The 18017-nt window shown below is 47.7% G+C and overlaps 5 protein-coding genes across 5 annotated transcripts; 4 read left to right on the forward strand and 1 right to left on the reverse strand.

Moving 5' to 3' along the window:
- Positions 1-128: 128 nt before the first annotated feature.
- Positions 129-2851, forward strand: N7508_007752 (uncharacterized protein; the record flags this gene model as incomplete). The annotated part of the gene is made up of 3 exons (XM_058465816.1): positions 129-710; positions 767-1150; positions 1211-2851. 3 exons carry the CDS (start codon positions 129-131, stop codon positions 2849-2851), a joined length of 2607 nt encoding a protein of 868 aa, XP_058317144.1.
- A 630-nt stretch (positions 2852-3481) lies between these two features.
- On the forward strand, positions 3482-8290 carry N7508_007753 (uncharacterized protein; the record flags this gene model as incomplete). Its single annotated transcript, XM_058465817.1, has 6 exons — positions 3482-3628; positions 3680-3756; positions 3810-4122; positions 4173-4490; positions 4545-5512; positions 5566-8290. The coding sequence occupies 6 exons, from the start codon at positions 3482-3484 to the stop codon at positions 8288-8290; spliced, it is 4548 nt and encodes a 1515-aa protein (XP_058317145.1).
- A 2713-nt stretch (positions 8291-11003) lies between these two features.
- On the forward strand, positions 11004-12437 carry N7508_007754 (uncharacterized protein; the record flags this gene model as incomplete). Its single annotated transcript, XM_058465818.1, has 3 exons — positions 11004-11470; positions 11531-11608; positions 11657-12437. The coding sequence occupies 3 exons, from the start codon at positions 11004-11006 to the stop codon at positions 12435-12437; spliced, it is 1326 nt and encodes a 441-aa protein (XP_058317146.1).
- Positions 12438-14498: 2061 nt separating this feature from the next.
- On the forward strand, positions 14499-16428 carry N7508_007755 (cytochrome P450; the record flags this gene model as incomplete). The annotated part of the gene is made up of 7 exons (XM_058465819.1): positions 14499-14688; positions 14751-14880; positions 14928-15119; positions 15178-15329; positions 15395-15639; positions 15697-15968; positions 16029-16428. The coding sequence occupies 7 exons, from the start codon at positions 14499-14501 to the stop codon at positions 16426-16428; spliced, it is 1581 nt and encodes a 526-aa protein (XP_058317147.1).
- Positions 16429-16702: 274 nt separating this feature from the next.
- On the reverse strand, positions 16703-17926 carry N7508_007756 (NAD/NADP octopine/nopaline dehydrogenase family protein; the record flags this gene model as incomplete). The annotated part of the gene is made up of 1 exon (XM_058465820.1): positions 16703-17926. One exon carries the CDS (start codon positions 17924-17926, stop codon positions 16703-16705), a length of 1224 nt encoding a protein of 407 aa, XP_058317148.1.
- Between the last annotated feature and the right edge of the window lie 91 nt (positions 17927-18017).

Consider the following 18017-nt stretch of genomic DNA (forward strand, 5'->3'; position numbering starts at 1 on the left):
CCCGCTATGCCCGATCCAGACCGTCAACCTTCACACTCCGAGTCATCGTTCAACCAGCATCAGGCGACAGGATAACGCGACCGGGGTTAGTCGCCATCTGAAGAAGCTTAACGGAGTCTCTCGTTAGGATGTCCGAAGAAATGCCCAATACTGGGGCTGAGGGGACTTCAGCCACTTTCGCGTCGGCCTCGGATGCCGAGAAAAGCGCGAGATTCGACACCTCAGGCCGAAATGCAGCTGCACCAAAGCCGCGCAGCTGTGTGGTATGCCGAAGTCGCAAAGTCCGCTGCGACAAGCGGGCGCCCTGCTCAAACTGTCGTCGCGCAAATATTGCGTGTGTCTTTCCTTCTTCTGATCGTCCACCGAGGTGGGCCCGTCGCCTCGATCATTTCAACGGAGCGTTATCGAACCCACAGGCGTCGCATGAAGCCGGGGCGATCGCTGATGAAGTGATGGAAAGACTTCGAACCTTGGAGAGCCTGGTAAAAGATCTCACTGGTCAATTGGAGCAGGCAAAGTCAGCCACGGGAGGGTCGTCAGGTGTTGGCTCGCCTGAAAGCTCCACGCATGCTCGAGAGTCTGCGCAGCCACCGCATATATCCCCTGCTGGGGCACAAGATGTGCAGAAAACGTTTGGAAGACTGGTACTCCGCAATGCCACCCAAAGCCGCTATATAAGCAGTGGATTCTGGTCACGGGTCAATGACGAGGTAAGCCTGATTCGTGCTGTGATGATTTATGAAACGCGAGCTGATTGTCTGTTTAGATCAATGGCCTGAAGATGGACATTCACAGTCTACCCTTGGGAGTCTCTGATACATCGGATGACGAGGAGTCGCCGGGAAAGGCCCCGTCTACGCAGGAGCTTGAACAGACGCCTTCGGACCGTCACGCATTCTTGTTTGGTCACAACTTGAACACATTTTCTCCCAATATCACAAACCTTCATCCGTTACCATCACAGATCCCCTTCTTGCTGGATGTGTTCGCTGAAAATGTGAATATCATCCTCCAAATTGTTCACCTTCCCACCATAAAGGCAATAGTTCGTGATCGGCGCAACCGTGAACCGAAGGAACTCACTCCAGCCAACGAAGCATTAATGTTCTCGATTTACTATGCCGCCGTAACATCTATGGAGGAAGACGATGTACGTTGGGGAACTGGAGCAAATGATGGACACATGAAACTTACCTTTGGGTGCATTTAGGTTATGATGAACTTCGGAGCCCCCAAGACTGAACTCAATCTCAAATACCGCCAAGGTTTTGAGCATGCTCTTGCTAAGGCCGATTTTCTCAACGTACCCGACCTAGTATTGGTCCAAGCATTCGCCATCTTTATTGCTCTTGTTCGCCGACACGACAGTCCAAGGTTTGTATGGATGATGACGGGTCTAGCTATCCGGATGGGACAAGCTCTGGGACTACACAGAGATGGATCGAACTTTGCACATCTGGAACCATATGAAGTTGAGATGAGGCGGCGAACATGGTGGGTGCTATGCCTATTGGACGTGAGAGCATCCGAAAATCAAGGGTCCGACTACACCATCACAAATGCTAGTTTTGACACCAAACTACCAATGAACATCAATGATGCTGACATTGCTCCGGGATCGAAAAAAGTGCCGCAAGAGCACTATGGTTTGACCGACATGTCAGTTGCGCGTGTCACCTTTGGGATATGCCAGGTCACAATGCAGATGATGTCCCACGGCTTCAAGGACAAGGCACCGAGCCTGGATGAACAGAGCCGCCTATTGCATCAAATTTACCAGACCCTTGAAGAAAACTTTCTACAATATTCAACTGACTCTGTAAACATCACATATTGGGTGATAGTTATCGTGGCGCGCCTTACCATGGCCAAGATGACCTTGCTTATCTATTTGCCTCTGCTTTTTTCTGCTGTCGAGGATGAACTTGCCGGAGAGCTCCGGACAAAATTCTTGATATCGGCAATTGAAGTTGCAGAATACAATCATGCTCTGAACAACGAAGAATTGTGTCGCCACTGGCGATGGGCGTTTCAGACCTACACACATTGGTACTCCATTGTCTACATGATGATTGAGATCTCGCGGCGCCCATGGTCGCCCATTTCCGAGAGAGCTTGGGTGGCTCTTCACAGCGTTTGGCTTATCCCCAATCAGTCCCAAATGAACAAAAGCCTCAGAATCTGGGTTCCGCTGCGAAAGCTCATGAGCAAAGCAAGACAACACCGAGACATGGAGTTCGAACGCTTGAAAACTGACTATCTCGCTGCCGAGCAGCTAAAGAGGGAGTACCGAGATCTACCATTGCCCTCGAGTACCGGGCCGTTCCCACCCGGGTCCAACTCGGCAGATCTGTTCCTTGAGCGATGGCGCCAGCTTGCTTCAAACACAGTCAACGGGATTGATAAAAATCCACGGCTTAGCTCTTATAGCCTGCCCCAAACAAGTTCGGAGTCCATAGCCGCTGCTCAACGCGCTGATTCCAGTTCCGGACTAACCCTTGAGCCAGATTGTCTTGGTAGTGGCACTTACTATGCCGAGAAAGCTGTGCCAGGTACCACCTCTCATGGACTCACTCCGGACATGTTGCAAGATACAAACATGGGGACTGAAGCTGAGCAGCATACTGTCTGGGCGCACAGCTCATTTACACTGCCCGAACAAGTGGCAGCGGGTGCGGAACAGAACATTAATCCTTGGCTTTGGTCCGATGGACATGCAACTTCCGAGTCTGGAAACTTCCATGCAGACACGGTTGATATGAATATTGATATTGATGGAGAAGTAAACTGGTATAACTGGGTCGAATCCGCACAGGAGATGGGTTTGGACGGAGAACCTGGTCGTCGCTAATAAACTACAATTCTCTTGCCTCTTTTCTTTCAACCTAAAATGTATGTGCATTGTCTGCCTTGTCGATCATACTGGCTGCAAACAACTCCATGCATCAAGCATGCATCATGGTCAACCAGGGAACTGAAAGCCTTATCTATTTCGGGCCGACCCACGTGGGGGCCCGCCCTAGGAAAATAGGGGTTTGTCAAGGTCGCACAGCCATCCTGTGCCGCAGTTCAGATTGACTGCAAAAAAAAAAGGAACAACCTAAACAGACTCGATTGTGTTACGATCAAGGCTAGATCCGCTAAATGTTCTCGCGTCAGACGCCACTAATCACGGATTGGTCATGCACTCCTGAACATGCAAGCCACCACCTGAAAATGGCAATGATTAGTCTCTCGATCCGGAATGGTGTGCTCAGTTCTCGTATCAGCCCAAAATGGCCCCCATGCGACAAATTATAGCTCTGCGCTAGACATCCTCGTCGCCCAGGTGTCAAATGCATCAGCCTCAGATGTGTCAGCAGGATAAGGAGGCTTACTTTTTCTGCACCTATTTTGAGCAGCCCCCCGGAATATTTTGAATCTTCGTCTTGAATTTTGCGAAACTTACGAGATCTCGCGGGACTCGTCCCTGTGTATTATCATGGAGATGAGGCGGGGCACAACCCAGCTTATTTCCCTCACGGGAGTAGCTGTTTTAGTCTGTGTTTGGTATCTGCATAAGCGTCAATTGTCGCGTGAAAGTACGCGCAGGGACCTTCAGCCAAAGATATCAGCACAAAAGAAATCGGTATGGGGAATGTTAATTCCAAAATTGACGCGCAATCTAACATCCGCACAGAAAGTTGGAAACCGACCCGCATTGGACATTCTTTATCCAAACTCGGATAGCCCCAACGCGGAAGATGCAGAAATAGAGTAAGTTTCTTAAGAAAATCAACCATATCTTAATTTGCTGATATGACTTGAAGCATCGTCGCAGTCCATGGCCTTGGCTCCAATGTGGATTGGTCGTGGACCTGGAAAGATGACACCCAGATAGTGGACGGCAAGCCACGCCTCGTGAACTGGTTGAGTGACAATAACATGTTACCAAAAAAAGTGCCTAGGGCACGAGTTCTGGCCTACAACTACGAGTCGAGATGGCATCTTGATGCTGCCACGACTCGGCTCCAGGTTTGCGGTAAACACCTGGCTGAAGCGATTCATGAGTTCCGAGAAGATTCTAGTGATAGACCGCTCATATTTATCGGACACAGTCTGGGTGGAAACGTCATTCAACACGTAAGTGGAACTCTTTGTGCCTGTCATACATCTCCTGATCAAATTTACAGGCTCTTTTGTACGCAGAAACCGAGCAAAGTTTGAAATACTTAGTCGAGCTTACCGTCGGACTTATATTTTTGGGATGTCCTTTCAAAGGCTCAAAGATTCAGCAGCTGGCAACTGTAGTCATCCAGTCTTTGAAGCTAGCTGGAGCCGACGAGGGAATTAATGGATACCTCGGATACGGTAGCACTGTTCTGCTAGACAAGGTCGATAGCTTCCAGCGACTCATGGAAAGAAATTCGATCCCTTTCTGCGCATTTATTGAGCAAAGAAAAACAGACTATGGGAACAAAATTTACATCCCAGGACTTATCAAAGATCTGGTATTTTTTCAATGCAATTTTGCTGCCCGCCCAACAAAGCTAACTATATGAAAGGTTGTTAATGAAGAGTCTGCTGGTGCGTTGGGCCCACACAAAGTTCACTTGAACACGGATCATTTCAAAATCAACAAGTACTCTGGCCCGCAAGATCGTTCATTCTTGAGTGTCTCGGCGAAGATAACCGAAATGTACAAAGGCTGGCGACCATTAATTGCAAGCAGAATGTCCGGACCCGAATCTGGCGTACAGAGAAAGCTTAAATTCAACAAAGAGCGACACGAACGCATTGTGAATTTCCTGGCAAAGTTCGACTTTTCGGCGCGATATAGCGATGTCTTTCTCAACAGGCACAAGAATACCGGGCAATGGATCTTGGAGACCGAGAGCTTCCAGCAGTGGCTATTAACTGCCGGGAAAACACTTTGGTGTCCCGGAATACCTGGAGCAGGAAAGACCACCCTCTTTGCAATTGCCGTCAATTATCTTCAAGAAAGGTTCTACAAAAAGGAAGACGCGATTCTTTTTGCATTTTGCGACTACAAAGACCGCTTGAATCAAACTGCACACAATATTTTGCTCTCGCTGTGGAGGCAACTTATGCAAAATCGCATCCTCACCGAGGCTGAATGTGAACGACTCGAGACTACGTATCTTAAGAGAGCCGTGATTCCAACAACAGACACCGTATTGAACATGTTATCGGATGAAATGAGCAAGTACTCCCGGGTATTCATCATGTTGGATGCCCTTGATGAACTCACGACCGAATCTCGCGATGAACTCCTGTATCTTATTTCAAACCTGCCCAAAAACAAAAAATTGTTGGTCACATCCCGTGTTCCAAAAGAGAAGACTTCACCTTTCAGCGATGTTCCTCAATTGGAGATTCGAGCCAAGGAAACGGATCTCACAGAGTACATCGATGGCCGGCTACAATCTAGCAGACTTGCCTCGAAGCTGATGCACAACAACAAGCTCAAACGTGACATCAAGGATACGGTCATAAAGAAAGCAAACGGAATGTGAGTAGCATTCAGCTTCAACACAGAAGTTTGACTCTGACAAGGTGCATTAGGTTCCTCCTTGTTAAGCTTCATCTCAACGCCCTTGCAGACCAGCACACTACAAAGGGTATCCATGCTAGCTTGAGACGCTTACCAGAGGGTGAAAACGCCATTTCAAGAACATACGAAGACGCGATTTCTCGTATCTCTGATCAGCCACAGAAAGATCGGGAACTTGGCGAGATGATCATTCTGTGGATCACCCATGCCCAACGACCCTTGAGCCTGAAGGATTTACAGTATGCCTTGACTCTACAGGAAGGCGATGATGAAATCGACCCTCAGGATTTGATTCCAGGAGAGTTATTAACTTCAACTTGCGCTGGCCTCGTTACCATCGAGGATGTGTCAGGCAGAATCCAATTTACCCACTCCACTGCCCAGGAATACCTCGACTCAATCAAATCCGCCAAGTTTCCTAGTGCCGATGCTTACATTGCCAAGCGTTGCATTCAATATCTCTCGTTGTCCATGTTTTGCACAGATACCAAGGAGATTCACACGACAGGCTTCTTTAAGACTATTGCCAAATTCCCATTCCTGGAATACGCAGCACTTCATTGGGGGCTACATGCGAAAAAGGCCGACGATAACGAAACAAAAAATACGATCACAAAAGCAGTTCAGTCATTTTTCAACCTCAAGCTGCAGTCTATCTTCGCGGTGCGCACTTTGCTGTGCGGGATTGCCGGTGTCGACGGGGCTGAAATGGGAGACAAGTTGGCGAGGACTGAGCGATCTATCAAGCTGGTCAACATTGCGGCATACTTTGGACTGGATTTTCTGATTGCAAACCTCGTAGTCAAAAGATCCGAAGTTATTGTTGAATCATTTGATGATTTCGTCGGCAATGTCTTGCACTGGGCAGCCTTCGGCCAGCATGACACCACGCTGGCGTTACTTCTGAATCAGCCGTCTATATCCCAAATGCTGAATCAGAAGGGATATTCGCAGTTTACTCCCCTGCACATGGCTTTGGTTCACAGGCGCGACCATTCGGCCGAGATCCTGTTGGACCATGGAGCCGATGTTACAGCGAGGGCGCATTTTGACCATACGCCTTTGCTCATTGCAGCATTAAACGGCAATGGAGCGATGATTCCGAAAATTCTCTCAAAGGACAAAGGAATTGACACCCTGTTGGTCCAGGCACACGGAGGAACTACACCCTTCCGTGCTGCTGCAGGGTTGGGACACAAGGATGCGATGGTTGAACTCTTGCGTGCCCTAGACAGTTACGAGCTAAGTGAAGACCTTGACGAGCTCAGGGACGACTTTGGAAGAAATCCACTTCACATGGCCGCGGAACATGGTTATCTCAACATCTGTGAGGTTCTTCTCAAGTCAAAGTACGGACCTCAACTTGCTATCAGCGTGGACTGGTGGGGTGCCCCTCCAGTAGCCTTGTCAATTCTTCATGGTCATGTCCAGGTCACGGAAACGTTCCTCACCTGGAATGACGGCGCCCTAATGAAAGGCGAAGAAGGATTTGTTTCAGACGCTTTGCTGATGGCTGCGAGATGGGGACAACCCTTCGTTGTTGACATGCTCTTGAAACGTCATCCAGAAAGCTATTTGATGGATTTCCAGAGCCAGACAGTCCTCCATCATGCTGCTTTTAGCGGTTCTTTGGATACCGTGAAAATTGTTCTGAGGCATTCCGGGGGACGCGACATGTTGGAGGTGAGGGACAAAACTGGAAACACAGCTCTACTTGGAGCGTGTCGTAGAGGCCTTGCTGAGATTGTGGAATACCTGATTATGCATGGGGCCATGATGGACACCAAGAATGATAATGAAGAAACAGCTCTTCATCATGCCTGCGAAACAAATGTTCAGCAAGTTATCACAATTCTTCTACAGTCTGGCATCGATTCCGAGGCTAAGAGATCTGATGGACAAACGGCACTCGATGTTGCGATTGTAAACGATGCGTTAGAAGCGATTCAAGTGCTCCTGAACGCAGGAATCCACGTCCCAGAAGGCATCACTATCCCTGAGATCCCGCCTTGGAGAAACATTGCAATGGTAAAAGAATACCATCCTGAGACACCAAAAGACCAATTCGAAGCATATTTCTATCTCAAAATGGCCGCATCTGGGAAGCTGTCGTCTTCTTTACTCTCGCACATTTTTGATCTCGCTGAATACTGGCTAGTGAGTGAGACTGAGCGAGTCGAATCAAAGTGTGCTGCAAGACAACATGGCGATACAATGGTCTACCTACGCAGTGCCCCAATATTCGGAAATCTACACCACCCTGTCCGACGAATCGACTACGAAGTTATTAGCCACGACCAAGGTTATAGCGGGGATAGCCACCTGCATGGACAATACGATGGCTCATATACATGGTTCGATGCAAGCCGCGAATGCAGTCCGGGCCCATTCGAACAAGCAGCCCGCCGGATTCCTGGACCAGAAATCTTGCGAAATGTTCATGCAAGTTACGCCTGGCACAAACATCGTGTTATTTGGTGCTCGACTACTGGCGAAAGCTATCTCCACGTGCGCACAGATAAAGAAACAAAAGAAGAGATTGAAGAGCCTGTTGCAACGGTTCGCTACGATCACCGGCAGCCAAAACCAGTGCCTCTCAAGTGGATATCTGAGATCAACCCTGGAGATCGGCTGGTCATGAACGCCATAGCTATGTTTCCAGGGTGGGAGAATCATATTCAGAGAGCCAAGGCCATTATACATACAAGCTGCCTTAAGGCTAGTGCGCAAACATGAGATTGGCCCAATGTACATTAATATGACAGACAAATGAGAACCCAGGAAACCATCTGCCTCTCCGCCATCAGCCTTCTTCCCTATCTTTCCTAGGTTAGCGCACTCACTACTGAGATCTGATTTGCAACAGATGACCAGTCAGACCTTGAATTGAATACAGACTGCGCACCTTCAGGCCATTACGATCGAGGGATATTTTGTTTGAATAGAGAGTTGTAGTCAGGGGCCCGAGGAGTATGGCGATGCGTTGGTGAAATCCGACTCACTGAAGACTGTTCTCTACTGACACCTGGAATGCAGCATGCAGTGAAATCCATGTGACAATAAATTAAGAAACAGGTTCGTTCCGACTTGCATAAAGCAAGGGCTTCCTGCGTATACATCAGGGGTCACAATCCTGTTCTCGGTGCTATGAAGTATTGGACAAGTCCTTTTCCATCATCCAAATGAGTGTACAATTTTATGCATTACTTGTGACCGAACTTAGGCTCTCTTTTTCGCCTCTTTTCCACCGATTTTCAAGTACATCGGGGAAGTCCTTCTCATATATATACGGAATTGTGAAAATGCTTGCCATTAGCAGTACAAAAATTCAAACACCTTTCTTGCTGAAAGCCATTAAACGCCACTTGTAATTGCTTTCTCAAAAAAACCCACTTCGGAGGGAGCATTCAGGAAGAGATTTCTGCGGCGTCCGCGGCGTGAGATCTATTACAAGAGACGTAGTCTAGAGCCAAAGCTTGACTTACAACTTGTCTCTTTTTTTGTTGCAGACTCAATCCAATTGCGGGACCTGGCTAGGCTGGCAAGCATGGCTCCTGACAATGTAGAGACAATCACGGGGATGGGAATATGGAACTTGGCGGCGGTCCTCGTTGAGATTCATTCTCTATCACTCTCTTCTGGAGCTTTGAACTGTTCGTGTAAAGGCCTAGTCAGCCAACAACACCCTCACTGGGCATTCGGCTTGAACCATGCAATCAATCGGTATAGTGGGATCGCATAGCATATGAGCTTGGACCGGTCAGCCCGCGCGGTGCTCAGGTTGTTCTTCCTCCTCTTTTCTTTTTCTTCAGGCGATAGTGTGTTGATTTTGATTAGTAGCAACCCTTCTCCTTGAGGAACAATGCCTCCTTGCGTGTTGGAGGAGGCGGGGGAACTCGCGGCCACCGGGAACAGAAGAGGTCTAATATGTTATAGAAGCACTGGTTAGCGTTACACCTGTGATTGGAGAATTGAAGAGATGCGATGCCATGATGTTCAATCCAAGGCAGAGTGTTGGAAATCCGATCCACACGGGTCGGAACCCGAGACGACATGAGCCAAGGCGTTCTCGACAAATGCGATCAGAAACTTCAAGATCAGGTCCTTAGAAGCTAACAATAGGTTCTACCCCTTCGTGATATTATCAACGCGCCGTTTGACCCCATCCACGCGTCCAAACGGCCCTGGCCAGCAAAGACCTCTCTCTCGTACCATTCCCGTCCGTGTGCGTTGCAAAGAGAGGTGTAGGAGGTATCAGTGTCTTGAGCCGTGAGATCATTTTCTCAGCAACGGAGAGTAACGATGCCCTTCAGATGATCGAGGTTGTCCCCCACTGACATGTAGCTCTTTTGAGTGTCTGCAGTTTTCTCGGGAAATTCGCCTGGCCATCTCTCCTTTCCTCGCTCACATACACTGTGTTTTCCTTGTGCTATTCGACTCGCCACGAAACCACCACCATAGCCGGAGCTTATCACGACCACGTCATAAGAGTCTCGCATCAACTCGACAGGTGATGAGATACAGCCGAATTGACCATTGTTCAATCCGGTGCTTTTTGGCTCTACAATTCTCTCTATATGATCGCCGTTTGAATAATGACTTTGCTACTATTTGAGAAGCTGGGTTGGTAATACCGTTCTCATTCTTACCGTTTGGAGGTGTAAGATCGTCCACTGAATTGCGCTGTGATGACCGCGGTCACTTTGACAGAGATGCAATCAAATCTTTGGGAACGAGAGTGACTCAGTGACAGTTATCTTTGGACTTTAAGTAATGGGTCCCGACAGTTTCAAGATGCTCGTGTTCAGGCACATTGGCCTTGGAACGATTACGGCGGAAATGACATTCCAGGGCGTCCTATTCGGAGTCTACGCTTATCTTTGGAACTCGGTTTTCGTTGGCTTCGTTGAGGCTTAGTGCAATCCCGAAATCATTTTTTCACGGTCGGGGGCCTCGTCTGAGCGATTTGAACAGCCTCAGCCAATTGCCAAGCAATAATCATGGCTATACGAGGTGATCTGTCCAATGACCCAACAAGGGATCAGACTTTGTCTGGTCCGAAATACTGGCAGCTGAAAATGTCCTCAGCTTGGGTGTACCAGAGGATAAGAGCATGTGAAAATATGCTCCAGACTTGAGGCCCGAAGTCTTGGATCATAGCCATGGCTGAAGTACACCATCCCCACTGTACACTTGGTCGGTTGAGGATGCCACCTCGGACTTTGGTTTTGATCAACCCGTCATTGACGCCCTCGTATTCCTAATCTAAGCAAAGTATCCATGATGCTTGCGGTACTCTCGGCCCTCTAATCTTTTCTTCTGGGCCGCCGGAGTGGCCGCGAACTGATAGGACATGCTATTTTCTGATCCTGATAATATAAATATGGCATAGTTTCCGTGAAGACCGCAGAAAAGAAGACCTGAGTACCCCAGCAAACACTTGCTCAACATGCCGAATAAATCTGCGGAAGTCGTGAGCCCCCAGGTTGGTGAAGATTTGGAGGAGGTACCGAGGTATACGGGGTCACCATGGCGTTTGTTCCTCTCTGATGTCCAGCTTTTCTTTCGCAATATACTGTACCTCCCCTGCATATTCCTACCCGTCGCACCATGGCCGTCTGGCCCTTTGGATGAGTTATATCCTTCGCTGGCTAATGTTTTGGACATTATTCTGCACTTCATTCTGTTTTTTGTGCAGCTGGGATTCCTGATCTCACTACCTTTTTTGATTTATATCCCGTTTTCACTGTTTGTGTCGTATGTCGTTGGTGTTATTTTTCTGAACCTGTTGGTATGTGAGCTCCTCAATCGAGGAATTCCGAAAGATGGTCTCAAGTCAACCGAAGACGACCACTCACGAAGCTGGAGACAACATGATGACGAGTATTGGATTTTCTTGAATGGAATCTGTGTCGGGTTTGTCCCCCTTATCATTACACTTGCACTGTTGAGATCTGTACTAACCATGTTGTGCAGAAAGAACTGGCTGCAAAACAATGTTGACCGTCTTTCCCGCACGTTTCATCGTCCAATCATTGGCGTTCACAATAGAACGTAAGAATATGATGTTATAATGGAAGAAACTTTTCTAACGCCACCTAGATCCGGGGTGGTATTCGACATCATTCAATGCCTCATTCAAAGATCCCTGCTTTTTGCTACATCCGATGTCAGAGAGTGCTATATTTTGGTAAAGAAGGCACTATATAGAAAGGGAGTGAAGAAGGTAATACTCATACTGCACTCCCAAGGTGGAATTGAGGGCGGCATGATTGTGGACTGGCTTCTCAATGAGGTACCCCAAGACCTTTTGCAATATCTCGAGGTCTATACATTCGGAAATATCGCGAACCATTTCAACAACCCCTATCGTGATGCCATATCCCACGCGTCCGCCTCTGGTTCTCTGCAAAATGGAGAGTCTTCCAGCAGACCTCACAATCGTGCTATATCGCATGTGGAACACTATGCGAACAGTTACGATTTCGCCTGTAGATTTGGTGTACTCCACTTCACTAAGCAAGTCCCCAAGGATCATCTCGAGAACCGATTTATGGGCAAAGTGTTTGTTAATCCAAGAGCTGGACACCAGTTGAATCAACACTACTTGGATAGCATGTTCCCCCTGGACCCAACAAACCGATTTACAAGAGATCCCAAAGAGGACGACTTCATGAATTTGAATGTCACCATACATTCGCCACAAGAAAAGCAGAAGAAGTCACATGGTGTACGTCCGGAAATTGCCGTTGAAAGGCATGATCCTACGGGGGCCTGTGATCTTTCTCGGGAGGCTCCAAACGGAGCGAGGCCGACATCGAAAGTGAAGATCCGAGATCTCAGCAGATTGTGGCTGTATTGCAACGGCGGTCGTCCGGCCTAATATTGGATATTGAATCAGCTTTCTGCGAATCGAGGCCTTCTTCAGCATAGTTGTTACATGAGACAGGCCAGTCTTTGTTATCAACGTGGATGTTGCACGTAATACCTTCGCTGGAGCCTAAAAAAAACTCCTTACACTTTGAACTTACTCCTGAGTGGAGCATGGTAACTAGGTACAACGGTGGCCAAAAATCCTTTCCCACCTCCCACACTTAGGTGATATGCATGGCTCCCCGAGGCACTTAAAATTGGTCAAAAAAGAGGTGTAAAAAGAGGCGAAAGAAGAGAGGCTCACTATGGAATGGCCCCCTCGCTTCGAGAAATTTGTACAGAACCTTTCCAATATTTAAATATGAACAGACTTATGGTCCCTGTTGTGGATATCCAAGTTCTAAAGAGAACGGCCCGAGCTGCCAGGGTGTCGGCGAGTCTTTGGCCGTGACCCACCTAACTGTCGTGTCCTTGTCTGCCTGGGAGCGACCTCCGTTGTCAAATTGTCGTTAAATGCTGTCTATTAAATACCAAGTATTTATGGGTCATAAGTCCTTTGATATCCCTAGCTTTATCCTGACATAGATAATTCTTCTGGAGTTCTCGAAAGTAGGTACAACGCAGAGGCGGAAAATAATGTATATGTTGAAATGGGGATGGCACGATGGCAGTCTGACATAGCAGACGGGTCGATACTAACGAAGAGATCACACAACCGCTCCCATGGCCTGATGTAGACGTAGAGGGCAGACCCTGAAGGTGCAAATCGTACTGAGCCTGATGCTATATCATGAATCAAGAAGTTTTGTGAATAACTGTAGTCATATTGAGGTTGTTCGATCATGCCAAGCTCCCCCTGTAGGAGAAGACTGCATGTCTGCTAAGGCATTCGTGATACCTCGGGCCGCTAACATGCTACTGTCATGGGATTCACCACTACAATATATACATAAATCGGGACTTCTTATTTGGCCGCGACTCAACCACCGACGCAGCAAAAGATCGACCTTCCGCCCATGCTACAGCATCTTGCCTTGTAGTCATGACGCTAGTTCTTCATGTTGAGTATCATGTAACCGAAACAAGAAAGAAGCCTCACGCGATAAGAGTGCGCATAATCTGAATCTGATTGTAGCTGCCTTTCTGGCACTCAGTTCGAGGCTAAGGATAGGAGATGATCACATTTGGGCACTGTTGATTTTCTGTCGCTTGCAGCGCTTTTGAGAGTAATGCCACGGACTGCTGATTTGGATTCTGAATTATTTCTCTGAATTGTATCCTATTCCTGGAACTTGGATCCCTCATGCTAGTCGGCATAGGTGTATTTACTGTAAAATATGCCCCTCCCCCTCCGCTCCTGTCCTAAAGTGTTTGGGGGTTTTCGCTCACAGAACAACTGGGAAGATTCAGGTATCTCTTAATTAGCTATGCTTGAAACGCAACTCTGTGACGATATTCCTGGGGCTAGTATCGTCTGAATTTGAGCCGAATACGTCTGCTGGGGGTTTTGATGTTCTTATAATAATTAACTCTTGCTACAATCTTTGCCAATCTATATAGCTTATTTCATCTCCCGGTAACTAGCTCTGTCACTTGGATAATTTTAGCTGGCCTTATTGTTTCTGTGGTCTGAAAAGGTGGTTGCAATGCAACCTGGAGAGGGTTGAATGGAAAAACACTGGGCGAGGCATATGCAAGTTCAATTCAGATGAGGTATAGCCAGTGACAGGGTATCTATTAGCACTGAATCATCCTTCTGGGCAGTGATTTGCAACTTTTAAACGAAAAGTAACGGTATGTAGCTAGAGTAGTTGTACAGCCCCCCACTTACATGCAGAACTTCCTATTATGTTGAGTGATGACCACTCAGCAAATGCATGCACCCTGCAACGGCAACGTCATTCACTTTAAATACTTTTAGATCCAATCATTTTCTATGTAAATATAGCTCTGCAACATGACCCCTCTTTTCGGCGAGATTTATAATAGTCCGATCAACTACGCGGCCCCCTCCCGTACCTTAAATTTTCGAACCGCTCTTTGAAATCCTCAACCCAATTTACTGCCTTCAATGTTTCTATTTAGCCTGTTACTTGGGGCTGTGGGATTTTGTGTCATAGCCATATTGCGTGGTCGTCAAAAGCCAACTCTGCCCCTTCCTCCAGGCCCTCGACGAAAGTTCATCACCGGAAACCTAAGCGATCTCCCGAGTCCAGGCCAACAGGATTGGTTTCATTGGGCAAAGCACAAGGAGCTCTATGGTAAGAGCCTATCAAGTTTGATAGAACAGACAAGTCTCTAACACTTACTCGTCTCATACCAGGGCCTATAAGTTCACTCACTGTTCTCGGAAGACATATCATCATTCTCAACGATGCTAAACTGGCTACGCAGCTGCTAGAAAAGCGTTCTTCCATTCACTCATCACGCCCCGATCAGACGTTTCCCGAACTGTAAGCAAGTTAGGAACTAGATCTGGACCGGCAGTTGACTTTTCCAGGTCTGGCTGGGACAAGGTTCTTGGGGCTGCGAAGAACCCAGACTACGTCCGGAAGACTCGCAAATACCTAAGTCGGGAGATAGGATCGAACAAGAATGTCTCACGTTTTGAGGATATCCAAACAACAGAAGTTGGTCGATTCCTGCTCAGGGTGTTTGATGAGCCAGAGAAGCTTCAGCAGCACATTCGCAAGTAAGAGCATTGTCTGGAATGTACCACTTTTCTCATAGAGGATGCTCATATACTACAGAGAAGCTGGTGCAGTTGTCTTGAAAATGGCCTACGGTTATACAATTGAGCCTCATGACAGCGATCCGCTGGTAGATTTGGCCGATAAAGGAATGGAGGATTTTTCTTTCGCCTTGCTCCCAGCCACGTGGGCCGTCGAATTTTTACCAATACGTAAATATTTATCTTCAAGCAAACCCTCGCAGAACCTGAGATTGGTGACCTGACTTTGATCCCAGTGAGACATTTGCCTGCCTGGTTCCCTGGGGCAAATTTTGCGAAGACCGCCAAAGCCTACAAAGTGAGAGCTGCAGCATTCAGTGATATTCCATACGCGTTTGTCCGGGATCAAATGGAGAAGGGTACTTTCGTCCCATCTTTTCTATCCAATCTGTTGCAAGAACACCCAGTGAAGCCTGGTACCGAGGACGAGACCATTATCAAATGGTCAGCGGGCTCTCTCTACGCTGGTGGAGCAGATACAGTAAGTAAGCGCCACCGTTTCTGCTGAAAAGCTTCAAGAATATTGACCATATAAAAGACTGTCTCTGCCATCGCAAGTTTCTTTCTCGCAATGGCACTTTTCCCTGAAGTACAACGTAGGGCCCAGCAGGAACTTGACACCGTTGTTGGCACTGATCGGCTACCACAATTCCGAGATCGAGAGGATCTTATCTATATCAACGCACTGATTAAAGAGGTACTCCGGTGGAACCCAGTTGTTCCTGTGAACTTGGCACATGCCCCGACTCAAGATGATACGTGCGAAGGATATCTTATTCCCAAGGGATCATCGGTCATTGCGAATATTTGGTAAATTATTCTCAAGATTACATGCAGTCCATGACTTACTGACCACTGTTCAATACAAAGGGCATTTACACATGATGTTCTTGTTTACAATGATCCCATGGAATTCAAACCAGAACGCTTCCTAGACTCTCCTGACGGCTCTCCACCAGAGCGAGACCCACATATGCTTGTGTTTGGATATGGTCGTCGAGCCTGTCCCGGTCGCACTTTAGCCGACGCAAACGTATTTCTCACAGTCGCGCAGTCCCTGGCTGTCTTTAATATCGCAAAGCCGATTCGAAATGGTCAAGTCGAGGAGCTCTCGGTTGATTATCTCCCAGGTGTGATCAGTCATCCTACTCCATTCACGCTATCTATCAAGCCTCGGAGTATGGCGCACCAAGAACTCATTCAATCACTAGGGGAGCTCTATCCTTGGGGTGAGAGCGACGCGCAGAGTCTGGCCAGTCATAAGACTTGATTTGCATGTTTTAACAGATCTTGTTGTGTGAACATGATGTGCTGAAAAGGTCTTGTTCATGAAAGCCATTGCGGATTATTAGTGCCAGAAATTACAAATTAGCTGCAGCAACATAAAGTGAGATTGCATCTGGAAATGGATTTCAATAGGACTAGAGCTTACGGGGATAAGAGGAAAGTGAAAGTGAAAAAAAACTTCAAAGAAATTTTGAGTATAGGTAACCACACGAACAATATAAGCAGAGATGTATCTAAAAATCATTCTGAAGCTGGACTCACGCAGCTACTTGAGCCGTTTGCAGTGAAGTATTCAATCGGAAACTGTTGTCCACGGGCGAGTCTGCGGGAGAAGGGATAGCACTGGCAGTCTTGTCAAAGGGTCCACCAAGAGCCATAAGTACCTGCTCCTTAGTTGCATCACCAAGTCCGGCAGCCTTTAAGGTCCTTCCGTGTTCAAAGTAGTCAAACCCACTAACAACGGAAGCCATTTCGATGAGGGCCCTGATGGTAGGTGAAGTCAGACCACACTTGAGACCAAGCTCATACCAGGGAACCATTCCATAGAGGATATCCTCTAATAGGTAACGGTGCTTCAGGGTGCTTGGGGAGCTTTTGGTCTTGTTGTGGATTACAGAGCCAACAGCGAAATCATGGTAGTCACTGTACTCCCGGTCGTTGCTATAGTTTTGGTTCATGTATGTCGTGATGGGAACAAGGTCAAGGTCGTAAGCGTGTGCGATCGCCAGACGCTCCTTGTCAATCTTTTCAGTCACACGAGAGACAGATGGTGACATTCCCTGGGCATAGAAGTAGAAATCACCCTTGGTAGCCTCGATCCAGCCCGCGTTCATGAGTGCTGCTGGGCAGTGCACGACTGGATTGATGTTGTTCAATCCCACTTCGAGCAAGTTCTGGCACCACACCAGCTTCTGTGAAAAGATGGACTCGACCTGGCGTCGCAGACGAAGTTCTGCATCAGCGTTGAGGCGCTCGACTTGTGTGGTTGGTGGCTCCGCCCAGATGGCCAGGCTCTTCTTGACTCCCTTGACGAAGACTGTGTCGCCTGTGATACGGGTGGCGTAGGGGGAGATATCGGTTTCGAGGATGGCATGGGCGTTGACTTTTTGGCGAGCAGAGAGGTAGAAGAAGTTGCCGACGTTGATGATAAGGGTGTGGTTGTGCAAGTCAAATTGGCTCAGGAGGTGCAAGATAGTATCTTGTCCATACGATGGCACTGTAGTCACGATGAACTGAGAGTGACGGATAGCAAGGTACATATCACTAGTAGTCTTGATCTGGAATCTTCCAGTGACACCTCCGCTTGAGTTCAGCCACCCATCATTGTTTTCGATCATTGTAGTTCCGCCACGGTGATCAGGATGACCATACAACATGACTGACTTTCCACGGCTCGCCAAGTCCGCGGCAAAAGCACAACCACAAGGGCCCGCCCCAATGACAGTGACAGCTGAGACAGTATCCAGGGTTTGAGCAGCCATATTGTGTTAGTCTGAAGCTTGTTGCGTATTTTTGGTCTCTGGATGGAAGCTGAAGAGAATATGTTGTTTTGTAAATGGTATTCGGAACTTT

The sequence above is a fragment of the Penicillium antarcticum genome, assembly GCF_028974205.1.
Source record: "Penicillium antarcticum strain IBT 31339 chromosome Unknown utg000008l_segment0_segment0, whole genome shotgun sequence".
NCBI lineage: Eukaryota > Fungi > Ascomycota > Eurotiomycetes > Eurotiales > Aspergillaceae > Penicillium > Penicillium antarcticum.